This window comes from Lepisma saccharinum, chromosome 4 (assembly GCF_977018435.1).
Source record: "Lepisma saccharinum chromosome 4, izLepSacc3.1, whole genome shotgun sequence".
Taxonomy (NCBI): domain Eukaryota; kingdom Metazoa; phylum Arthropoda; class Insecta; order Zygentoma; family Lepismatidae; genus Lepisma; species Lepisma saccharinum.
This window is the reverse complement of record NC_139232.1, coordinates 108,754,410-108,781,815: the sequence shown is the minus strand read 5'-3', so window position 1 is coordinate 108,781,815 and position 27,406 is coordinate 108,754,410. Positions and strand designations below refer to the sequence as shown.

At 35.7% G+C, this 27,406-nt stretch overlaps 1 protein-coding gene and 1 long non-coding RNA gene across 6 annotated transcripts in view; both read right to left on the bottom strand.

The window, feature by feature from the left end:
- Nucleotides 1-27,406, bottom strand: part of LOC145986740 (SID1 transmembrane family member 1-like) — a 105,799-nt gene that overhangs the window by 51,480 nt on the left and 26,913 nt on the right. For 4 of the 5 annotated variants that reach the window (XR_014441607.1, XM_083121097.1, XM_083121098.1 and 1 more), the window contains one exon: nt 16,638-16,827. The exons of the other annotated variant lie outside the window; for it this stretch is intronic. Coding sequence is in view for 3 of the 4 variants with exons in the window: in XM_083121097.1 (XP_082977223.1) it covers nt 16,638-16,827 (190 nt within the window). In the remaining variant the exon portion in view is untranslated. The remainder of the gene's footprint in view (nt 1-16,637; nt 16,828-27,406) is intronic. 5 annotated transcript variants of the gene reach the window in all.
- LOC145986742 (uncharacterized) lies at nt 3,356-8,089 on the bottom strand. Its single transcript, XR_014441608.1, has 3 exons — nt 7,818-8,089; nt 5,243-5,324; nt 3,356-3,453 (listed from the first exon to the last, which is right to left on the bottom strand). It is a non-coding gene; the product is annotated as an uncharacterized LOC145986742 (long non-coding RNA).

Below are 27,406 nucleotides of genomic sequence, written 5' to 3'. Positions count from 1 at the left end.
ACAACCTCTCCACCAATCACATCTTACTCTTGGCAGTGACAGTTGAATGCGTCTCAGCGCAATGATCCGCTCCCCCACCCTCCCATTCCTATTTTTAATTTCTGCTAATAATTCAGACATATCTCGTAATCCTAGAAGATTGTATTATTTATTTAACTGTATAAAAATGTTCTACATGGATAAAAATCATTGTTCAGTTAATGCATTTTAAGTTTAAATGATTTCTACATCTAAGCTACGAGATATACAGAATTAGTAGCCCAAAATTCACAACATAGGAAAATATATAAATTTCAAGTTCCTGAAATGCCAGCCCGTATATCATTTCATTGTGCATAAAAATGGTCCATGTATTATCTGTGGTAATAAGTTTTCTTATTTCGTATTCTCCCTATTATGTGTTGTTTTTCTGACATTGTGGGCAAATAGCGATTGCATCTTGTGTAAACTCTACAGCGATTAGTTTGTTCGTAGATCACTGCATTTTACCCCCTCCCTCATTGTTTGTTATTTAGAGTCGCATTTTTTTAACTTTAAGGCTAATCGTGATGATGCTTTGAAAAATTTATGACACAAAGAAAGCTCTAAGCAGGATTCGAACCCAGGACCCCTTGTGTCGTAGGGCAGAATGCTACCCAAAGTGTTCTAAAGGGTGCTCGAGCCATCTTGCAACATTTTACAAATTGTTTCTTTCTCGTCATAATAATTGCTGTATAGTTTGATGTGGGTGGCAATCTGCAGGATACAGCACACGTAATACCAGCAAATGTTTCTGGTGCCATCACTGAATGTCTAGTATTATAGGGGGGTTCGAAATGTATCGTAATTTTCTCCCTTGTGTACCATATTCAATTGCAAGACGTAGACGCTTGTGACTTACAAACGTAGAAAATTCCATTTATCTGTCTATGGCCTCATAAAACGAAATACAAATGCATTCACATTCTCTGCAATTGATATCAGTGGAGTACCCAGAGAGGGGGGAGATTTGATGCTGAAAATGACAGGGAAACAAAAGACAGGATTGGAAGGTTTTGTCTCAGAAAATAAGAATAAAACATAAATTGTATTATCCCAAACTACTGATGGAACATTAGCGCTATTCATCTAACGAAACCATTGCAAATCGGCTGAGGGCTTGTAGGTGTGAAATATACTGGAATAAAAAATATATACATATAACCAGTACTTGTTTTTCAAACTTAAAATGTGGATGTGATATATTAATAGGACTTTCATCACACAGGGTTATTTTTAGAATGAAAGACTAAAACAAGTCCTAAAAATCCTAGATCAATTAATTATGTTCTATTTCTCCTCGAATGCTCAGAAATATTCCAGAAGAAAATAACAATTTCACACTAAATGCATTACACTTTATGAGTTATTAATGATTCTGTAGAAAAGTAAAACATTACATACTACTGCTAATAACAAATGTAAGAGATAATAATAAACAAACACATTGTTATACAGGTATGTGTATTTATTGAAACATTGGCAATTAATATACTTTGCATAACATATGATAATGCATTGAAGTCCTCCAGACTTAGAGCTTTATAAAAAATATTAGACTTTAAACAGAACAGGAAAAGTTAAAAATCATATTTTAAATCATCTTAAAATAACTTGCAGTGTCCCATTTAAATTTCCTACAAAAGTTTCCACACATTAAAAGCATGAAAATAACTTCCAAAAATAAAGCAATTACAAACAAGCTAAAATAGAACTCTGAATGAAATACAGTACATAAATGTAGTACTTGTAATATATGTTTAAAAATTGGAGTAGGATGTAAAGAGTCACCTACAATTCATAAAGTTCAAGACAGCTTCTGACAAGGTTGCTCTTGATCTTCAAACCGGACATTGGTGAACTAAGTGGCAATAACGGTAAAAACAACAAATAGTTTATGGAGTCACAATGGGAGGAAAATCAAGCATTGGTCCCCGTAAAGTGTCGTGCCAGCATGTCATTGATCTTCATGAGGTGAGAAGGTAAAAAGGTAAAAAAAAGGTAAAGTGCTCCTCTGTGCTTAGCACCACGCCATGAAGGCATATAGGTGAGAAGTGGAAAAAAAATACATGTGATTGGCATGCAAGCTTACAAACAACCCAGATAGCAAGGTAGACTTGCCTCAAGTCCAAAGTAAATTTGCAATGCAAATAACGGAAACTTGCAGGAACATTTCAGAGCAAGTCTGTAAATTTGCAGCAAATTGAAAGCAAAGGTACTAATTACCAACATTTGAAATTGCAGTAAGTTCTAACTGTAACCTGCAGCTAACTTGCACGATAAGTCTCAAGGCTTGCTGCAAGTTAACCTGAAACTTGCAAAGTAGGTGTTAAAGATCTGAGGCTTGCTGGAAGTTAACCTGAAACTTGCAAGGCAGGTGTTAAAGATCTGAGGCTTGCTGGAAGTTAACCTGAAACTTGCAAGGCAGGTGTTGAAACTTGCAGCAAGTTGACCACAATCTTGCTGGGCAACTAACACCAGCAGTTGGTGGGTCCAAATAAGGTAAAGAAGTAGTAGGAGCAAATGGTGTATCAGAGAAAATTAAACCAATAGTTACACATACTTATTAGAAAATGTGGTTTCTAATGAGTGTGTGTAACTATTGATATAATTTTCTCTATTACACCATTTTTCCTACTAGCCCTTCTCTAATTCAGACCCACATGCAGTAGGGTAAATATTCCCCCCACAGAACCAAGTAATCACATTTTTAACCAATATTTCCAAATCTAAGGACGAATGATATGTAAAATTGACACTAACTATACTAATTGATAAAATGAGTAACATGAAGCAAAATGCAAAAAAGACAACGAAAAAAACTGTCTAAAACTAAATTCAATGCCATTCAATGTACATGAAGCATATACGAACTATTTTGTTATTCTTATGCACAGATCAAACTAATTAATAGTCTCCAATAAAAATACATAAATTTGCTGCAGAAAATAAAATAGCTAACACATGGAAAATACTTGAACTATTTTTTTTAAAAAATGAAACAAAAGATATGGACTAATGAGCCGGAGAAGTATGAATAAATCTCTCATCAAAGGGAAAGTGAATTTATAGTTAAATATATAGTTTACACCCAAATCCAGCAATGCAGTTCCCCAAAAATTATATTGGACAAGACTTTACTACATTTGCAGCCTGCGGTTGTAAACAGATTATTGTAATTTGTTCAAAGTGAAAGTGGATGTAGTGTTATAGATGTGTCATTCGTTCATTTTATAATAAAACTGCAGTTAATAAATTTCACCTGTAACATGTAAGTAGGCATAAAAGAAAAATACCACATGTGTAGTTTCAACTCATTATTTATATTTCTCATGTTTTTACAGATCATGTATTCATTCAGTCTCGTAAGGGGTCCTTAGTCAGGTTCTTCCATCACTTCCTGTTGTGTCTATGTGGGCTTTCAGTTTCATTTCTCTGAAATAGAAAATGGTGGAAAAAATAGATTTGTGGCATCAATTCAAGTTACATTACTCCAAAACTATTTTTTTTAAACAAAAACACACACAAAAATAAATTTCTGGGTACGACTGAATTTACAGTGTACTCCAGAGGTGTGACATTATCAATACTTCATTTCTTCAACATTGCAAGAATTCCTAATTTTTTTGATTACATGTGACAGTTTTCAATGCATTATGAAATGCGACATATTCTGTGTTCTTTTAATCTGATTTTACACACACACATAGAGGAAATGATACTAAACCTTCAATTTAAAATTATATCTCAACCACCATGCATCCTCTCAAGGAAGCCAACCTTGAACCTTTTTTTTTACTAGGCGGTGTTAATCTTTTTTTTTTACTTCACATTTCTGCCAGTTTTGGCTAATCATGAACATGAGGATGTTGATGATATGATAAAATTGATTAAGAGACACTCACAAAGAACATTCATGTCCCGGCTGAGATTAGAACCCAGGTTCTCTGGTTTCATAGAGTGATAAAATTATCATTAAAAAAATATACTTGGATACTAGAGAACGCAATACACATACAAGCATGAGCTTATAATTGTTACTTCTGATTGTAAACTACAACATATTTTTGTCAAAAATTGTTTTCTATCAGAATAATTTCTTTGGTAGCTAGAATCCATGAATTAAAATAAAAGTAACATTTCTAGGGCACCATAGTTGGAATAAAGCATGTTAACGAAGACCCTTACCTACCGTCTCTCCCAGTGCTCTGAATTTCTCTTTTAGCTTATTTCTCACACCCCTCCGACCACAAATGAACACTTTTCAGTTGAGGTGATGGCTACAGGATGTCAAGGTCTTGCCTTTGTCCATCAAAATCTTATTGAATTATATTTTGAGTGAACTATCTGACAGACATACGATAGTAGTTTTTTTTAACGTTCTCCTTCTAATGGCTCATTACTCATTTTTAATTTCAGCAAAAGATTACATATAACTTTGAACTCCTGCTTTTCTGACAAGATAAAATATAGACATTTTAAGAATTTGGAATTTACCCCCTTCCCTTCCCCAACATAAAGAAGACACTGTTACTATTTTTGGCCCATTTTCTTCCTCATTGCATAAATTAACTTATGTTTCTTTAACTATAAAATAATAAATGAAAGCTGTTTTAAAATAGTCTTCTGTAACCATGTCAAGTAATGTGAAACACGTCAGAAATTGAGAATAGTAACACAGGTAATTTACAGCAGTCTGACAGACCCTTCCATACTAATTGTGTGATTATTGACATTCATAGTACTCGTGGGTTAATAGTAAATAAATATAAAATTTTTCTAAAAGAAAACTAAACATAGTTTTTATCAAAATCAAATATAAAATGTTATTTTGGTGTTAAAATCCAAAATTGGTTGGATTTTAACCAAACAAAAAAGGTTCTCTACCTTCATTGGTGTCTTGTAGAATTTTGTGCAGAAAATTTACATGGAGATGAATGATGACATGATGAAATTGATGAATGGACATTCACAAATATCCATGCCCAGGCCAGGATTCGAACCCAGGACCCCTGTATGTATGAATAGATAACAGTCTCTCTACATAAGTTCTATCAGTTCCTGCCAACATAAGCACTCCGACAATACTTAACCATTTGAATTACACTAATTAGTGTCCAGTGCCTATTTGTAAATTTAACATTTCACGTTTGTCAAAAACAATGTATTCAACATTCTGTATTTATTGAATACAAAACCAGAAAAGAAATGTAAATCTACTTACTCACTATTTTGGTGCGTTTTGGCCTGGTTTCTCCACACGTTCTCGTCCCTTGCAATACTACTGCATAGTGTCCTGCATGCACCTGGAACATTTTGTTTTTCTTGAAAAAAATACTCAATACATGTTAATACTTTACAAACAAAATGAAACCTAAATTATTTAGGGACACTTCAGTAGTTCATTTGATTAAAAAGAGAAGGGTTTCAAAAGATTGACGGGAAACATAGAGTTGAATGTCTGGGAAGCTTCGTTCATTGCAGAAGAACACTGAAATAAATTAAATAATGAAAAAGGTAACACAGATCCAGTATGAAGTTTTCTTTTTCACAAATGTAGTAAGCCACCATCTTTAAAATTTAATGTAACAGAAAACATCAAGAAACTTTGTAAAACAATGATGACATTGAATTACCTGATGAAATATGCAACCTAACTGTGAAAAGAAGCAGTCTCTTTTATTTTTATTTCAGATAAAAATTTCTGATCACATTATTTCTTATTTAAAATTATGAATCTGAAATAAAAATAAAAGAGACTGCTTCTTTTCACAGCTGTAGTTCAAACACAAAATACATAAATACCTTAAAAAAAATAATGTCCATCGTGAGCCACCACTTTCGCCCATCTGTCAGGCAAGTTACAGATTTCGATAACGTTCTCCATAATAGTTTCACCCGGTTGCAGCAGCTCATAGTACACCACACCTTTCATATCCCACCATATGCACAGCATAACCTTTGCACAGTGAATATCTCGTTTCGGTTGTGATGGACCTGGTTCACCTGTCTTCACCCAGGCCTTTTTTCGTTTCGGGTTCTCGTAATGGATCCACTTCTCATCGCCATTACCAATGCGATGTAAAAACCCCTTTCTTTTCTGTCTTTGAAGCAGCAATTCGCAAATGGTTTTTCGTCTTTCAACGTCTGTCTTTCAATTCATGTGGAACCCAATGTGACATCTTTTGAATCATTCCCATGGCTTTGAGGCGTTTGGAAACTGTTGTTTGATCAACGCCTAATGCTTCTGCAAGTTCTTCCTGCATTTGACACGAATCCTGATCGAGCAATGCTCTCAATTCTTTGCCTTCAAATTTTTTTGGCTGTCCAGGTCGCTCTTGGTCTTCCAGGCCGAAATCACCACTTCTAAACCGTGCAAACCACTTCTGACACGTTCGCTCAGCTAGCGCATGGTCACCATACACTTCCACCAAAATATGATGACTTTCGGTAGCACTTTTCTGCATGTTAAAGTAATGAAGCAGAACACCCTGCAAAAACACTTTATCTGGCACGAACTGCGCCATGTTCAGTTGACTACAAAATGCTGTTGTTGATGCGTCAATCAACTGCCCTATACTACGAACGATGCGCGCTGACAGGAGTTTTCAACGCATGTGTGGATACATGGAACTGTGGGACAATACGCTCGTTACGCCATCTCTTGTCCAGGTGCAGGAATTAATTCCTAGACCAAATATAACGGATTATTTTTGTTTAAAAAATTGCTAACCATTGTTATAACTGTATCTTTAGTCAAAATATAAATAAATGTCTGATGAAGGGAGCGTATGTTCTCCTGAAACGTCACAACGAAAAACTGTTTTCTTATGCTTGTAATAACTGTAAACTACAAGAAAATAAATATATGCCTGCTTGTATTTCTGAAATTTCAGGATTGTCATCCCTTTATCGTCAAAATCATTTTAAAATCAAAGCAGAGAAAGTAGAAATAGATAGAAATCACTGTTGAGCAGGGAAGCAACCAGTAGGATATTACCCTTCAATGGTTCACTAACAAGCTCTTTCATACACATGAAAGAGAGAGTTAAGCATGCACAGTTATAGAAACACTTTCTGGCACATTCTGAATATGCATCCTAACTCAGAAGTATGTAAAGTCTGAACCTCACTATTTTTAAGAATTGTCACTGTCCCTTTCAAAATGACGCAAATATGAAATGTAATAAAATATGTCATTTTTGTGTGTTTCGTATGATAAAAAAATAAATGTAATGCTCATTGCAGGAAAGTGAAGTGGAATTAAATAGCATGAAATGCATAAGAAAAGAAGGTACTGAAAATGACAACATTTAACGTAAACCAAATGGAAGCAAGTCACTGCTGACTTCGTTATAGTATCATTCCTTCAATTGTGACACACCTTAATATTGCTGGTGATATTTAGAATATTTAGTGAAATATTAAGTAAATTTGTTAGCAATGTTCTTAAGCAAATGTATCTTACTCTTATTATGTGATGTCATACAAACCCAACCAGTGACGGCTATTGTGTCCCAAAACTAGGGGTTAAGAACAGTTTACTTTTGCTTGGTAGATAAGGTTTAGCATAGTGTGGAAACAAAAGTGGGAAAAAAAGATTTGGGACCACTTTCCTCTACACCCCCCTCCCCCCTTAATCACTGCCACTGAAAACAACCTTATGGCATTTTACCATTAAAGCATGTTACGTTATTATTTTATTTTTTAATGCAGGAAACAGAAATTACAATTTCTTACATCATACATGAACCATAACTGATAAAAATAATATTCCTTGGGAAATGCAATGTACTTACTTGGTTCTACATCCAATAGTGTATTCTTCCGTTATTTGGATTTCCTTCATGTACAAGTTCTTCAAATCATTGCTGTAATTCTTGTCTATAATTGTATTAATATTTTATTAGTGTATTTGGATTTCCTTTATGTAGTAGTTCTTAAAATCATTACTGTAATCCTTGTCTAAAATTGTATTAATATTTTATTACTGTATGTATTGTTATATGACGATTTCCATACCTATGGACATGGGTCAACAGAAATAAAGGATATGAATATGAATATGAATATGAATATGAATATGAATATGAATATGAATGCATCTTGCACGAACTTGTTTCTGGCATTCCACCTCTGTATTCTTTGTAAGTTTTTTGAATAACATTTTGTTGCCACATTTTTTCCACCCATATTAGAGCTGTAAGAGAAAATATATAATAAATTATTTTAGAAACATGTAATTATACAACTTAATGCAACAAGGTTTACATATTTTCCATTTCTTTTGTCATTCAAAAAATATATTTTCCATGGTGCGTCCTCATTTGGTGAGCTAAGGAAAAAGCTTGCCATCACAAAGAAAATATACTTAAAGGAAAATCCATTTACTGGAACACTATTAGTTTGTGTTGAATTGAGAGCATACAAGAAAAGCTGTGTATAAAATGAAAGAAGTTCCATTATATGATAGTTCCTTCAACTATTGGGAGAAAATCTTACCTGATTGTAAATATTTTCTTTAATGTAATATGTTCAATTTCTTCATATTTACTCAATTTTTACATTATTTATCATTGTAAGTTACATTCCTTGCTTGGAACCATAAAGTGTGGGACAATGCAAATTCAAAAATTACTGTTATTGTAGAAGATAGACATTGAACTAAATTTCCGAACCTACTCAGCAGTTATTTCCCACTAAACCTTACTACCTAACCTATCTGGTGCCAATAAAAGAAACAAGTTTGGGTTACAATAGCCCCGTCTAGTTCTATGCAAATTTTGACTCTCTTTGCACTAAACCGTCTAGTTGGTTATATGGTGCAACACCGACTCGTGTACTTTGTTGATTTGGTGTCAAGTAGTACATTTGGTGTCTGCATCATTTGCATTATGTTCTGGAGTGGTGTAGCATGTGGTGTAGCATGTGGTGTATGATCACGTGGTGCATGCTAACTAATCAAATGAACGTTTCAAGCAGCAGAGAGGCATTTGTTGAATTTTCTAAACTTGAACACAGCTATATGTCTAGTTGGTCGAAGAGCATTTCCTTGCACCAACCTGACACTGGGGTACACCTGCACTACACTGAGTGTCAACAAGTGCAGCGAAATAGACGTGGCTAACATAACTTGGGTTCTACACCAGAGAGTTAAATATAGTAAGATGCAACATGAATCTGAAGGAAATAACAGAACAGAACATTAGGACTAAAGGTGAATCGAATTCTATTCATGTGGGTATATAAATACACATTGATGAACTTTTCTGTAGATAACTGTATTTCCATCACTCTAATAATAATAATAATAATAATATATCTTTATTGAGCGGGCGAGGTTCAGCGTACGCTGTTCTCCCACCTAACCCTTGTTAGAATACAGTCTACAGTTACAAAAGGTATATATATCCAATAAGAAAAAAGAAACAAAACCAAAAATAATAATAATAATAGTAAATAAGTAAGAAAGATGAAAGAAAAGCATATGGACAATTTGAAATCAAATAAGAACTGTAAAGTTACAATTAATGAGTATATGTATACACATAAAACTACATAAAACTAAATTCTAAATACAATTTTAAGTATATATATATAGGCACACACACATGTACACATAAATGCATATTTGTTAATCTTTGATGGTGCAAAAATAGAAATATTTGACATGAAGTAATATCAAATTCTTACATTGACATTAATACATTGTGGGATGTATTTTTATTCGTGTGTGCTTCTAGATTCAAACTGTTTACATAATAGATAGTCCTTTGCTGTGGATTTAAGAGCATGCAGTGTTGATTGGTTAGTTATTGTTATGAGTAATTTATTCCAGGTTGAAACTGCATTTACCGAGAATGATGATTTGAAGGAGGCGGTACTGTAATAACATGTAAAAAGTTTGTTATGCCCTCGCGTGAAGTGTGAGTGTATTTGAGTGCCTATTTTACGTTTTCTAAATAGATAATCTGGTTTACTTACTTTCAAAATTTTTGTTTATGAAGGTGATATAGTGCAGATGCCTTCTTCTGACCTTGTTAATATTTTCTTTGTGTTCAAATGAGGCAGGATATGTTCATATTTTCTTATATTCAATGCAAATTGTATACAAGAATTTTGCATCATAAACTACATCACAGTAATCAAAGAGTGACCACAATAAGAGCTCAACAAGCTTCAGTTTAACTTTTTCTGTTAGATAATTTTGAGACCTATATAAATTTCTGAGAATGTAGAATGATTTTCTACACAGTCCATTGATGTGTTCTGTCCAAGTAAGAGAACTATCAATCACCAAACCCAGGTTTTTAGATGTTGTTTTATGCGGTATGCACGTCCCACGTATCTTCAAGACTATGTCGTTATACTTGTCATTCGTAATTGTTTGTCTGTTCCCCAGTAACATGTATGTGGATTTTTTGGGATTTAATATCAGTGCATTGAAATCAACAGGTGGAAATTCTTTTTAATTCATCGTTGAGGACCATAACATCACGTCTAACTGTAATTGGCTTGGTAGGTAAGCCAAGCGTCAGGTTAACCTTGCAGCAGGTTTTCGCATATGTAGATCCAAACGTGCGCGCAAGAATATAGTTCCACTGAGACGGGTTCTATTCCGACACAACTGCATACTTGCAAGAAAACAGTTATTTAATTTGTAAAATACAGACAAAATAATACATCCATTAGCAGGTGTGGACTTGATCGGTTGCAATCACTGTGCAGACGAACTTGGATCCGCAGATTCGCCAACTGGAGTTTGTATTGAGCTGAGGAATCCCTGAAGCCTAAGTGCGAGTCGAGCAAGACTGAATACGTTGCAGAGCGCGTGGAATCCGTGATACCAGTGTTGCACATCCCACTATTATAACCCTATGTTTATTGTGATTAATAATCGTGCTATACAGCGGCGAGAATGGCTGAATCAAGCAAGGTCTCCTGTTCAGCGAGTGTTATTGTGGGCTTCATCCGAAGGGAAAAGCTCTTCAAATCAAGCAAGTTGTTTAAAATGCATAATCCTCCTTTCGGAAACAAGATCAAAGTAAAACAGGGCGTGAGGTGATTTGCCATCAATGGGCGCACGAACTGTATCCCGGGTGTTGAATGATTTGCGGTTTGAGTTTAGGAAGAGGAAACGATTGTTTGTTGTTTGACAAAGATATCCCCGTGAGAAGAAACATGTTTATTATTTGGACCAGACGTGCTTTAACTCTGGGAGGGGCGTGGGCGTTATATTGATTTTTATTTTATATATATATCACCATGCAAAACCACCGCCAGGGCTGAAGAAACCGACGAGAAAGGGAGAGGGGAAGGGGGAGGCTTATTGTTTCACCCACTGACCGCAATTACGTCTTTGTTGAAGGCGCATATATTTACTGTTCCGTGCAAGGAAAGTGATGGATGATTAGCAAGAAATGGACAGACCAAGATTTGAATCCTGGTTTAGTGAAGTGATTCATAAATTGTAACCAGAATAATAGCAGCAGACAATGCACCTGATTGTATATATCCACAATAACAAATCATACTTTTTTTTTTGCTGGTATAACTTGAAGTGCGTGTGTCTTACAGTAACAAAGGTTTTCATAAACGTATTTTTTTATAAACCAAAAACAATAATTTGTCATTAAATTCAAGAGGGCCTGTCGTTGTTTACTTATATCTTTGTTTATTTTTATTTTTGCGTGCTCGAAATATACACACATGCTCATGGGCGTCCAGAAGGAGGGGCAAGGGGGCCGTTCCCTCCCTGGAAAATGAAAGTCAACCAAAAATTATGTATTTCACACATATATTTTCATTTTAGCCACAATAATATGTGTTAATTATTGCATTAACACAATAAATCCAAATTTAAGCAATGTTATTAGGGAACTACACTCTTTTGGGGGAAATGTGACTTGTTTGCCCCCCTGGGAAAAATACTCTCATGTTTCGAAGATATTTCGCAATTATATTAAGCAATGACACATTTTTTTAAATAATTTATGCGCCGAAAGTACTTCTAAAATGTTATGTTTCAGGAGACAAAAAGAAACACAAATATATTCTGCTTGACATGCATGCGGGTTTTGATGTGTTGTGCGGTTGGCAATACTGTGGATTTTCTCAGTGTCTGCGATGTAAGCAGCTCGGCAGTTGAGGCAAGACTGGCACGGAAGATTCTGTGCTCAGTTCCCGCGCGGATTGATACATAAAACCTGCTGCAAGGTTAACCTGACGCTTGGCTTAGGTATATCTATGTGTCATTGTTTGTATTGCTCTCGATAAGTCTGCTGTGTATAAAGTAAACAATAGTGGCCCCAATATTTATCCCTGAGGCACCCCAGTTTTTATTGGCACAGATTTTGAAAATGATAGTGGAGTGCCAGGCATTTGTACTTTCTGGTGTCTGTCTGTAAGATACGAGTTGAACCACTTGATTGCTAATGGGCTGAAGTTATAATATCTGAGTTTAGCTAAAAGTAGATCATGCCGTACACTATCGAAGGCTTTGCTGGGGTCTAAGAGGACTAGTATGACTGCACTCCATTCATCCATGAAATGAAGGAAGTCATCTACTACTTTTGTGAGTGCAGTGACAGTACTATGTTTACTGCGAAAACCTGACTGTAATTCTGGTAATATATTGTTCGCATCAACAAATTTGGTGAGTTGCTGACACACTACTTTTTCAATAATTTTGGAGACAACAGGCAGCAAGCTTATTGGTCTAAGATCATCAAGACTTTGAATATTCCTCTTCTTTGCTAGTGGGATTATGTGAGCTTCCTTCCACATGGAGGGAAATTCTCCAGTGCAGATAGAGAAATTGATGATTTGTGTTAGTGCAGGCAGTACAAAGGGAAGCGATAACTTTAACATTTTAACTGTGATTTTATCAGCTCCAGCTGCATTTGAGTGTATACTATGTATTGCCTTATATATGTCAAGTTCTGTTATTGTTTTAATTGTGAAACATAAATCTGCGGTATTCTCATTCTTGTTTGTCATGAAGTAATTGTACTGTTTTTGGATAAGTGTTTCAGAAAAATTGAAGTTCTGTGTTACGCTAACAAAATGGTTGTTTTTGCTGCTCTACGTAAACGAAATGCCAAAACTTTTGGATGAGGCACAGGCTATATTGTATGCAGATGACACAAACATTATATTAACAGATCACTGTGAGCATGCCTTAAAAAATAAAGTAAACAACACATTGCTAAAGCTTGATAGCTGGTTTCAAGGAAATAATTTAATTCTAAATACAAGCAAAACAAATTACATAAATTTTACTGCCTCTCAAACAAAGAAACACTTAAATATTAATGTTAAGTCCCAAAATACAGACTTAATGCACGCAAAAGAATCTACATTTTTGGGTATTGTTTTAGATGAACACTTGAAATTTTCAAACCACATCGACATGCTTCAACAAAAATTAAGTAAAGTCTGCTTTGCACTGCGTGTAATGGTAAATATTACCAGCTTCTGGTCTGTCAGAAGTCTGTATGTAGCAAACTTTGAATCAGTAATAAGGTATGGAATCATGAGCTGGGGAAACAAGGCACATAGCTCCATACTGTTTAAATTACAAAAAAGAGCACTTCGAATTGTGGCAGGGGTGAATGGGAAATATTCATGCAGAAATCTCTTCCGTAACTTCCGCTTACTGACATTACCCTGTTTGTATAGTTATGAATGTCTGGTATACATCAAACAAAATATTAGTACTTTCAAAACCAATGAAGATATCCATAGCCTGAACACGAGAAATAAAGATAAAATTCGAATGAAGACATGCCGTCTTACTCTCTACAAGAAGGGACCTAAAAACTCAGCAGTTGCCCTGTATAACAAGTTGCCCAGAGAGTTAAGACACGAACCCAAAGTGGAAAAGTTTAAAAACAAAATCAAAACCATGTTAATTAAACATTCATTTTACAGCATACAAGAATATACAGAGGCAACACTCATCTTTTGAAGGTCTTGTGTATCTGTAACCAGAATAAATTTTAAAAGGTATGGTTAGGTTAGTTACCATATGTGCAGAGCTTGTTGTTGCACATCAAACTGGAATTTTTCAAGTATAATATTTTATATGCAATGTATCTTATGTTAAATTTACTAAACTTTATTATCATGTATTTCTAATTCACATGTCCTATAATTCTATGTGTAACCAGAATAAATGTTAAAAGGTATGGTTAGTTACCATACATTCAGGGCTTGATGTTGCACATCAAACTGAAATTGTATAGTATAATATCTTGATATGCAAGGGTTATAATATACCAATATATATGTGTGTATCTTATGTTAAAATTACCAAATGTTATTATCATGTACTTCTACTTGACATGTCCTATACTACAGATGTACCTATTTGTACAAAATTGTAGTCCTTGGATGCAAATAAATCATATCATATCATATCAACCCTAAGATTAGATGGAAGGGCATCAATATTATTTGTAGTTTTATCAACAATACCTAAATCTTTTAATTTTTGCCAGGTACCACGTGTGTTCATATTTCTACTGTTTATATGGGATGTGAAATATGCTTTCTTTTCCTGCCTTGTAATTGACGTTGTGAAGTTACGGAGATACTTGTATTGTAGCCAGTCGTGTGGGTTATTTGTTCATTTAAATTTACGTAAGGCATTATCCCTGAGTTTCATTACTAGTTTTACATTATCTGTGATCCATGGAATATATTTTTTACCTACCCTTGCCGTTTTAGTAGGTGCATGAATTTCAAAGACGCTGATGATTTTTCAATTAAAATAGTTTATTTTGTCTTCAATATCATGGATAGGTTTCAGCAATTCCCAATCTATGGCTTTCATATCATTTTCAAATTTATCACTATCAAAATTAGAAAAGTCACGATATGTAACATATTTCATCTGCTTTATGATGGACTTCTCACAAACCAACGATACATATGTGAGACAGTGATCAGAGGTACTTATAGGGTTTTCAACATTCGACCTGTGAACAAGTTCAGTATTATCTATTGCTATGAAGTCTAAGTGTCTCCTACTATTTGCTGTGATTCGAGTGGGTTTGTCGATTATTTGAGTCAGGCCAAATGTGTTAAAATTGCTTTTAAATAAATAGTGTCCGATTCGTGTTTTAAGAAGTCACAGTTTGCGTCACCCAGCAGCAAGAGGGTGTCTACACAAGGGTATAGCTCAGAGAGTAGATTTTCTACAATGGAGAGTTTTGTGTACACTATGTTTGGTGCTCTATATATAATACACACACCTATTCTTTTACTATTATTATTTACAATAATACTGATATATTCAACATCACTGGCATTGTCCAAGTCACTATAACCTACAATGTGAAAGTTCAGTTCTGTTTTCATGTAAATGGCAATGCCCCCTCCGGTTTTATGCATCCGATCATTTTTCACGATCTGATACCCTGGTAGGTTGATAGATGCCATTGGCGTGTAGGCATCAGTCCAGGTTTCAGAGATTGCGAAAATATCAAAATCATGCAGTAATGTAACACACTGCAGTTCATCAATTTTTGGTACAATAGACTGCACATTACAATGAGCGATGCTAAAATTACCACTTGGCTGCTATAGACACTCTAGATTTTTTCTTTCACTTTTGTTACGACTTACCTTAAAAAATGCATAATGCATATGTTTATATTAGGTGTAGGTTTGAAGGATTTTAGCACCATAATTATGCTACTATGTGATCATGTTGTAACAATCTGTACGTTTTAAGTGTGATAGGTTTCATCATCTAAATATTGGTAGGTTTCATCCCCTAAGTATTTACAAACTTTCCATGATCTGTTAAAGTTCATAATGTTTCCAATGTGGAAACAAAAAATCGAAAGCAGTGATTAGGAGTGCGAATACTCGCACAACATACATTTCAATACATCATTAGTACTCACACATTACAATTTTCTGCATCTTTAACATGGACAAATTGTTTTTCTGAACTTTAAAATTATTTCAATGGTGATTTCCAGTATTCACGATGCCTTCCTTCTCCTGTGAAACTTGTAAATATCATTACATTACACAATCTGCACCATTACCCATTCACATATATTAATCAACGTATGATATTATCCCATATGTCATTCTACTTAAATGAAACATACTAAAACCAAATTATTCTCTTTGACAACTTTTCCCAATAATCATTTTTACACTGTAAATACACAGGTCCCACATAAGAATGAGCACAATTCATAACTAACTAACCTTTTAAGATTTCCTTTATAAAGATCAGCTCTGGATTCCCCTTCTTGGATTAGAACGACACACAGTATAGCACATTTTAGTTGTACTTCTTATTTCGAGTAATTCTTGAAGCTTTTTATTTCAAGTTTGTCGATTTATCAATCATTCGTATGTGGCATACATGATGGAACGATGTTACGTGACGTCATGTATAAATAAACAGTGACTACAAAATACGATTTTTCTTATACATGTTTAAGATGCGAAAGGCGAGGAATAAAATACAAATCACGTCCAATTGATTATTATTGATTAATAAAGACAAACTAAATTTTTAATGAGAAATTTAGGATATAGCAGCGATGGTGCTGCCTTTGTTCATGCACAGACAAATGAATACCCAAATTTACCTTGGTCGGCTTTCTGCAGCAGGTACAAGGGGCATGATAACATTACTCTGTCCCACAATAACATTAGGCTGCCTCACAATAACATTATCCTGCTTCAGGTCACCATCATTGGCTCCATCATGGGATGAATTGCCATCATCGCTCTGGCTGGATGGAGGTGCACCAGGTGACACATCTCTTGAACAATTACCTGAAGTTGATGTAATGATTCATCATGAAAAACAAGGTAAGTGATTGTTACAAATAGTATTTGTTTTCATGAATAATTATGTAATTAAGTGATTGTATTATTATTTCAGATTTGTGTGTGAATGAGTATGTGTGATCTCGCCAGATCGTTAATTATGATTAGTTATTTTCAATTGTAAGGTATTCTGTATTCATGGTTCTTCCATGGGTTCTCAAGAGTGCAGTTCAAAATAGCCAATAGAATTTGAACTTTTAGCCCTCCCCCACGCGATGAGGGAGTGTGTATAAATATAGCCTCTCTGGCAGAGGGCAAGAGAGAGAGACAATGAGGTTCGGAGAGAGGCAGTGTGGAGAGTGATCTTCAGCGGCCTCCTATCAGTTTGCAAAGCATCACTGCGGTTCCGCCGATGCAGACTTCCATGCTGCGATTCCACCTTGGTGTCAAACTATGTGTGACATAAATTAAAAAACATAAATGGAAGAATCCGAGACCTGTCTATAGTGTAAATAAATGTATAAAGCCCATTACTGAAACTTTCAACAACACCCTGCAATGTTACTTCTGTAAGCTCTTGCCTGTCATCTTATTCCTTGTGAGATGCTTGGTGAGGAACGGGATGGGAACCCAGGACTAATGAGCTGATTTAGTTGTATATTTGGGATTTCCTACCAGAATCGACCCGACCTGGGTAAGGGTGGTGTGCTTACAGAACATGATATGTAGGGACAATGGACTAAATTAAAACTCAAGTACAGTGGAACTCCAATTTTATGTTACATTTCTCCCTCATTATATATGCAATCTTCACAGTCTCAATGTAGCAAAATGTTACAAAATCTTGCTCGATTTTACATTTTCCTGCATTTTAAGATTATTTAGTTTCATATCATAAAAATCATAAAATCATGGTTTGACTGTATTAGCACATAACAATGTGCAGAAGAGTATATAGATCTTGCTCAGGATAGGGACAGATGGAAGGCCTGTGTTGCTGCAGCCATGAACCTTCGGGTTTAAGAAGCCTAGAGAGTTAGTTAGCACATAACAAGTTATTATTTTGTATGAAGAAGTGAATTTCAACCATGTATGTGGCATGAATATATATATAGTAATAAAAATGTGTTCACCTTCTTCCATACAAAATGGCTAACCTCCATGGTGGAGTGGTTAGCACAGCATATTATAATACCGGAGGTCCCAGCAGTGGCGTATTCTCCCATGTTATCTGGTTTACAGCTGGTAACCCACTTTCTTCATATATATATTTCTTCTCAGAGGCCAGCGCCTCAACTCAACCTACGCCTGCACCAAGCCCTAACCAACCGTGGCTACCCCTCCACCCTCATCAACAAACAAATCACTAGAGCCACCTCCCACAACCGCACCAAACAACCCAAAACCAACCCTCCAACTCTGATCACCAAATACCACCCCCACATTATGAAAATCAGACATACCCTCCACTCCCTCCTCCCCATCCTGCACAGTGATCCTGACACCAGAGACATCTTTCGGGATAAACCAAGGGTCGTCTTCCATCGCCCCCCGACCTCCAAAACATCTTGGTCTGAAACACTCCCACCCCTTCCACACCACTCCCCCAGCTCACAGGTGCAACAAACCCAGATGCAAGACCTGCCCCATACTTATCACCTCCCCCACCCTCCTGATCCCCACAGTGGCAGGTGAGTTCACCCTTCACCCTAAGGGCACCTGCCACTCATCCAACCTAATTTACACCCTCATCTGCCAAATCTGCGGCAACTTCTACTTAGGCGAATCCTCCAACCCCTTGAAGCTAAGGATCAATAATCACCATTCCTCCACCTAAAACTTCGATTTCACAGTTGCCATCCACACTAACAGCCATAACACCACCTTCAATAACTGCTTCCGTGTTGCCATCATCCATCTTTTACAAGAGGACCAAGAGCATACCACGAAAAGCAGGACCACACCATGATGCCATCTCTGCCGAATTTCACTGTGGGTACGATACAGTCCTGTAAACAGCGTTCACTGGGCATACGCACACATCCATCGGACCGCCACATCTGACAGCACAATTCATCACTCCATAGGATAGATTTCCATTGTTCGAGAGTCCTTGCACCACTGTAACTGACGGGTTGCATTGCAGGCTGTGATATGCAGCTTGTGAACTGCTGCATGACCATGAAAACCAAGTGCGACGATCTCCCAGCGGACAGTATGATCACTTGCAGCACTACTGGAAGCCGATCGAAACTCCTGTGTGTCACATACGCAAACTGCATTGTTGTTGTTTGAAGTTGTAGATGGCAGCATGCAAAAAGAACGACGCTTATATTTGATGATGCATAAAGCAGTTTAGAAAGTGGGCTAGAGATGGCAGCACTCAAGAAAACGGCTATCATTGTAAAAAGGAAAAAGGGAAAGAGCTGATGTGGTGAAATAATGATTGTAGATATTAATACTAATTATAATGAAAGAAATAAATGAACTTAGCACAATAACAGGATATAAATAAGGTGGAAAGGGTAATTAGTTGATTTGTTGTAGTTGATTTAGTTTATTTTACTTCGCGTTTTGTGCCTCTTGGCTAATTTGCGAAGATGGGGATGAGTGATGAAATGGATGAAAATGGACAATCACAAACAACCATACCCGACCGGGATTTGAACCCGGGACCCTTGGCATCGCAGCGCGATGTGCGGAAAGGGTAATTAATATTCAGTAATAGCATAAGTGATCATTATATAAAAGTAAAGAAGTCGAATTGTAATTACGATTCTGGGTCTATTACGGTTCCCACGAACTGAGAGTTTCGTGAGGCCTTTGGGTTGTTTTTCCAGGTGTAGCGCCATTTCACGGCAGGCACCCAAGCACTTTTGGTAGATGCATCTATTGCAGCTCCAAGTTAAGGTTAGCGCCGGCCAGGCAGCGATCTTTAACTAACCCCTTTCTCTTTGTCTATCTGGGAGATAGATTTTCTTAATACTTCCGTCAATTTGTATAAGGTGATGCCAAAGAAACGAGGAAAGAGAGGAGGCAGGAAAACGAGAGAATCTATTCTGGCAAGATGAAAAAGGGAAGGAGGAGAAATCATACAACCTCCAATCATCAACTATGATTCACTGGGTCTATTGCATGAAGTTTCCAAACAAGAATGTGTATATAAGCTTCAGAACCTTGATATACATACCATTCCAGGAAGTATATACAAAGATACAAAGGGAAGCGTATCTAATGATCCACATACAAGTCAAAATCAATCCAGCTAGGATCTAAAAGGCTCATTAGCAAGACCAATGAATGAACCAAAAGATGTAAATAAAGAATAAGGAAAGGATGATGTTATATAGATGAAGAAACTCAAGTAGCATCAGGAATTTGTAATAAGGATGTAAATATACAGTATGTAATTATAAGAAGAAGAAGCCTTAGTAATAATTACAAGAAGAAGAAGCCTTAGAAATTATAAGAAGAAGATGCCTTAGTAATTATAAGAAGAAGATGCCTTAGTAATTATAAGAAGATGCTTTAGTAATTACAAGAAGAAGAAGCCTTAGTAATTATAAGAAGAAGAAGCCTTAGTAATTACAAGAAGAAGAAGCCCAAAGAAGAAGATTGGCTGCAATTAATAAGAAATAAAATAGAAGAAAAAATATTGTATGAAAAGATTTCAAAAGTTATCTAGAGTCATTTTCACGTTCAGAAGACACAATGGGCTCTTATGGGCAATGCTTTTCTTATGGGAAATACGAGCGCGCTGTTGTGAAATTTCTAGATTTACAAATTTAGCTTAAGTAAAATCGGTACCTGCAGTTTTGCAGGAAATTTTGTAGAGAATACGATGGTGAACACAAAAAACTGGTAACTTGCTTACATAATTTTAGATAAATTAAAAATGCAAATTTTCTGTGAAAACACAATTTTTACATTGTTTTCATTCCTAACGTTGAACTAACTAACTAACTAACTAACTCTCTAGCCTTCTTAAACCCGAAGGTTCATGGCTGCAGCAACACAGGCCTTCCATGTTTCCCTATTTTGAGCAAGTTCTATATACTCTTTTCCATCCCTACCGATTTCCCTTAGGTCCATCTCAACGTTGTCCCTCCATCTTCGTCTTGGCCTTCCTACAGGTCTCTTACCATCAGGTTTCCCAACAAGAATCCTGTAAACTCCTCTTTCCTCTCCCATTCGTGCCACATGGCCTGCCCACCTAAGTCTTCTTGATTTAATTATTCTAATAATATCTGGACATGAATACAAATTATGTAGTTCTAAATTATGTAACCTTCTCCACTCACCTGTCTCCTCATCCCTTTTAGGTCCAAATATTTTCCTAAGGATCTTATTTTCAAATACTCTCAATTTATGTTCCTCTTTCAATGTAAGGGACCAAGTTTCACATGCATATAATACTACAGGCAAAATTACTGTTTTGTATATTTTAACTTTCAGTTTCTTAGATATTAAACGAGAAGACAAAAGTTTATGAAGAGAGAAGTAACATGCATTTCCTGAATTAAGCCTACTTTTTATTTCCTCTTTAATATAATTTTCATTTGTTAATATTACTCCTAAGTATTTGAATTTGGAAACTGGTTCAAACGAGTTGTTATCAATAATTAGATTTTGATTATTACCTAACACTTGGTTTCGGCCTGTAAGCATATATTTAGTTTTCTCTTTGTTAACTTCCAAACCTATCTCTTTAGCAGTTTTGAAAAATATTTTAGCATTATTCTTAATTGTATTCACATCATCCCCCAGTAAGTCTACATCATCTGCATATGCTAACAACTGAGTCACACCATTTAATTTTAGTCCTTCTTTAGTTTCTTTTACCTTCCTAACAGCATATTCTAAGGCAAAATTAAAGAGCAATGGAGATAATGCATCTCCTTGTTTTAACCCATCATGAATTGTAAATTTGTCAGACATATTAATACCCACACGAATTTTACTTTCTGTTTCACTGGTGCATACTTTTATCATACTAACAAGCTTCTTAGGTATTCCAAACTCAACTAATATATTATATAGTTTATCTCTTTTGACTGAATCATATGCTTTTTTGAAATCAATGAATAGCTGATGGACATTTTGATTATATTCCCACTTTTTTTCAAGTGTCTGTCTGATGTGAAAAATTTGATCTGTAGTTGATCTGTTACGTTTAAATCCACATTGATAATCACCTATAATTTCATTAGCATATGGGGTTAGTCTTGTTAAAAGAATGTTAGATAATATTTTATATGTTGTTGAGAGTAGAGAAATTCCACGGTAATTATTGCAGTTCATTTTATCACCTTTTTTAAACACAGGAACAATTATGGATTCTTTCCACTGTTGAGGGATTTCTTCTTTATTCCATATTAAACAGATTAATTTATGAATTTGATACATTAATGAATTTCCACCATATTTAATTAACTCAGCTGGTATTAAATCAATGCCAGGTGCTTTGTTATTCTTTAGCCTTTTAATAGCATCTTTAACTTCAGTCAAGTTGGGTTCTGGAACTAAAGGTTCTGCTGTGTGTACTTCATTCACTTCTGATTTATCTCCTACATGGACATTTAAAAGGTCATTAAAGTAGTTCTTCCATCTATTTAGAATATCACTTGGGTCAGCTAGAAAATCACCGTCTTTATCTTTTATCAAGTTTACTTTAGGTTGCCACCCCTTTCTAAATTCATTTACACCTTTATATAAATCTCTGATATTTTTATTTTTGCTGTTTGTTTCAATTTCGTTAATTTTGCTTTTCAAGTAATCTCTTTTTTTACTTCTAAACGTGCGGTTAACTTCTCGCTTTATTCTATTATAATTGTTTAGATTTGTATCATCAGAGTTATTTAACCACCTAAGTCTAGCCTGATTTCTTATTTCTATTAGATTATGACATTCATTATCAAACCATGGCTTACTTTTTCTCGGTTTATGGTATCCTATACTTTCTTTAGCTGCTGATTCTATTGCATTACGTATGTGCTCCCAATTCTTATTTACGTCTGTTTCATTTATATTTTCATCATCATTTAAATCCTGCAAAACATCAAATCTATTTGACAGTTTAATTTGGTAATCTTTCTTAATTCTTTCATCAGTAAACTTTCCTGTATCAAATTTTAGAACTTTTAGATTTTGTTGCTTATGATTTATCACTGAGAGTCTTTCTCTTAATTTAGCAATTACTAAATAATGGTCACCAGCACAGTCAGCACCTCTATGTGTACGAACGTCAATTATACTAGTATGCCTTCTCTTATCAATGAGAATATGATCTATCTGATTGTGAGTTTTACCATCTGGAGAAGACCAGGTATATTTATGGATATCTTTATGTTTAAAAGTGGTACTTTTCACAATTAAATTCTTTGAGGTTGCAAAAGTAATCAATCTTATACCATTATCATTACTTAATTCATGAAGACTTTCTTTACCAATCGTGGGTTTAAATGTCTCTTCTTTGCCAATTTGTGCATTACAGTCACCTAACAGAATTTTCATATCATACTGAGAAAATTTATCAAAGACCTGTTCTAACTCTGCATAAAAATCATCTTTAGTATTATCATCTTTATCTTCCGTTGGTGCATGTATGTTTATTAAAATAATTTTACACCACCTACCCTGTAAAACTGCATATGATATCCTATCATTAATAAATTCTACTGTTTTAAGAGCCGATATAATTCTATTATTTATGAAAAAGCCTGTTCCAAAATTATGATTTTCAGTACCACCATAGAAAAAAGTATAATTTTTAGTTTTACAATTCCCTTCTCCTGGCCACCTAACTTCCTGGACAGCTACTACATCTAATTTATACTTAACTATCTCATTAACTGTACACTGAAATGCCCCAGGCCGGTAAAGGCTCAGAACATTCCAGGTGCCTAATTTAATATTCTTCTTCCTAACGTAGATCTTATCCTTAGTCCAGAGACCTCCCAAAGTAGTCCCCACCCGGAGATCCGAACGGGGGACTATTTTACCTCCGGAATATTTTACCTTGGGAACATCCATGGCCTTATATTGTTGTTTCTTGACATGTGTTTTTACAGTGCAGAGTTGTCAGCTCTACGCCTAACCCCCAATATGAATGGAGGAACTACTACACAAGACGAACACAAACACATTAGACAGCACAACTACTACACAAGACACACACAAACACATCACAACTACAACAAAATATAAACACAAACACACCACAACTACTACACAAGACAAACACAAACAAATTAGACAGCACAACTACTACGCAAGACAAAACCAACATACTAGACAGCACAACTACTACACATACATACTAGACAGCACAACTACAACACAAGACACATACATACACACCACCGATACTACACAAGACAAACAGAAACACATAATATCATAATGCTAGCTATAATTATTATTATTACATATGTGTGTGAAATGGAATCATATTCAGCAGCTTGCTGACCCCAAATACCAATACAAGCCCGTGGTTCATAGGAAGAAAAAAAGAGGGGAACTAGAAAACTCCCAGATCTTGGGGGCCAGTTTGCTGCTTCTGTAATCCAATACATTGGCCAAGCTGCTACAGCATGACTTTTCTGTTGCCTGTTTCCTGATTCCAATGTAGTTGCTGAAATACACGGAATGTAACGAATGACAAAGTTATGCTGTTACATGAACATCACAGGAAGGACAGCGTGCTTATTCTCCAGTAGTATGGATCAAGGGGTCCTGGGTTCTAAACTGTAGGTCCAGTTACAATTAGCCTATCTGTGCATAAATTCCTAACGTTGAAACATGCCGTAAAATTGAAGCATTCATTATTAAAAAATTTGACACTGTTTTTTAATTGTCATAGGTGATGGTGGTACTCAGAATTCATCAATACTTTAAAGCATATTTGCATTAAAAAATATTCAAATAAAGTATGTGGAGGTTTTTTATATTCGTGCAGTAGAAAATATCGTCGCTGGCCATTTTTTGTTCTGTAATTCCAAGTAAAAACTTCCAGCGACAAAGTTGTGGAGAAAATAATAAAATTATTTTTTATAACCACTCAAAGGTTCCCAGAAATATTACTTCCATGCACTTGGAGTTTCTTTTTAACCCGAACCGCGCGCGAAGTAAGGAGACATTGTCTGGCCATCTTGAGCTGGCTCACCGCAGCATTCCGGCTAATCACCACCAAGTTTTCGAGTTGTTATTTTATTTCCATTCAGTAAAAATATGAACTTCATGCAGTTCGTTATAATAGAATTGAAATTACTTAAATTTAATAATTGACAATTATTTCCAATGCTGCTGTTGTGAGCAACATTAGTGCTGTCGCAAATACACCTTGTTTTTGTTTACATTACTGTCGACATTAATACTGAAATGAAGATCACCTTTCAGTTTCCAACTTACACATAAATTCATAGACATCATATTAACCTTTCAAAGGCTTTCCAACACGTGACAAAATATGGGGCTTCAAGATAGAAATATGACATGCCTTGCTTGAGTCATTCACGTCTTATCAGTTCACGTGGGCCATAACTCATTTGTTTGTTTGGGTTGCAACTTGAATCTAACACATGTGCCAGGTTCCCCTTACTTGAGTGAGTGAGTGCTTTGGTCTGTTTAGACTTTTTCCCTCTCTCGAAAAAGTGTATTCAGTTGTGTGAGCGCTCAGTGATTTTTACTTTTTTAAGTGATTTCTGAAGTGTCATATTCGTGCATTACACTCGCATGTGTAGTGATCGCAATGGATCATTGTAAAAAGGGTAACTGTAACGTTCACAGTATAATATTAATATTAATAATTACATATAATTATCATTATATATACAAAATATGTAACACCTTCATTGTGAAGGAAGGTCATCATTTCCCGGCGACATGAGCTAGCACTGTATTGGCAACACTGTGTGGTTTCTCCATAAGCGCTGTTGTGTCTTCTAAACGTGAAAACGACAATAGTATTTGTACATGTTATTCAAGAATATATTACGAATTGTACCCTCCGTAGTGGGTTAAATCTATTGTTTCTTCCCATATATTCGTAGTGTTAGTCACCATGATCTGTACCCAGAGGTATCTCATTGTTTCTACCCTGTGCTAAGCTGGCAAATGCTCACTTGAGAGGATGAGGCATGTGCCACCATCTGTAATGACGCCCTCCGGTTTGACTTCACCACACGTTTCAAGCATCCACAGTCACGATCTGTTAATATTTTCGGTTTACTGGGTCTGGGTCGGCATGTCATGACCCCCTCTCGCTTCCACTTCACGATAACATCACTCACTGTCGACCGGGGTATCTGAAATATGTTGGACATCTCGCGGGTCGAATGCCCAAACCCTCGTTCTGTCCCACTCAGTTCGCGTCGTCTGTCCATATTTACTGCTGTAGCTGGTATGAGTGTATTCTCAATTCGGCAACACCTTTTATAGGTTGTATGACGTGTACAGATGATCCCAAGCACTTTTTGAGGGGAGTCCGGTGACGAATGGCAACATAGTGTACATGTAAAATAAGAATTGTTGCAGGAAACCAGGTCAAATTTTTGGAATAGGTCACTGGGTCCCAGGTTTGAATCGCAGCTTGGACATGTGTGTTCTTTTTGAGAGTCCCTTCATCAATTTCACCATATCATCACTGATCCTCATCATTGCAATTAGAAAAGTGGCAGAGAAGCGATGCTAAATAACAAAAATCAGATCAATTTAAGCATATGAAATGAATTTCTTATGTGGAGCATGTTTCACACAAAACTCCCTTGTTTTAAAACAAGATGTTAATACATTTTTAGACACACCCATGCAATCATAGTTAGCCCTCTCACCTTTGGTACATGTGGTCCTTGGTTTAATCCCTGTGGGGAGCCCCAAAAATGTTGGCGCTGAACCAGCATTAGGAGGAGAACTACTTGAAGAAGAGACACAACCACATTTTTTTTTTGGTGTAACTGCAGCACCTTTAAAAGTCTTGTGAACTTCTCTGTAGACCCAGAGGATAGAAAGATAGAAGTTTTTGAAATGTTGCAAGATTGGAGTGGTTGTGTCTCTTCTTCAATTTCATGTAAACACTATTCATACTTGTTGTTTGGGTTGATAGGAGAGATAGAAAAGTGATAGTTATTAAAATTTTGCTTGTCTGACTGGTTCTCCTTATTCTCCATCATTTGCAATAGAAACAAATCAATGTGGTATCGGCTGGCTGAAACCATCACATAAAAAACTTACACAGAAGGGAAGAGCACAAGAAGAAATTGAATCCACGACCTCCCTCTCCACTTGAACGTAGATAAAATAAAAATAATTTGACATTCATAACCTTCATCTATATAAAGAACTCTGTAATCATCTGATCCGGAAACAGCCCAGTATGATACGAGGGTCACTATTTATATTTTGAGCCTAACAATGAAAAAACAGGAATTTGGCATTGAAAACTGCTTTTTTGTTTTTCGAAGTATTCTCTTTTATGGTCAATACACTTTTGCATTCGTTCGAACCATTTGTCAAAGCAGTTTTTCCAATCTTCTTGAGACACCTCCATAATATGGTTTTTGAACGCATCAATGGCGTCTTCCGCCGA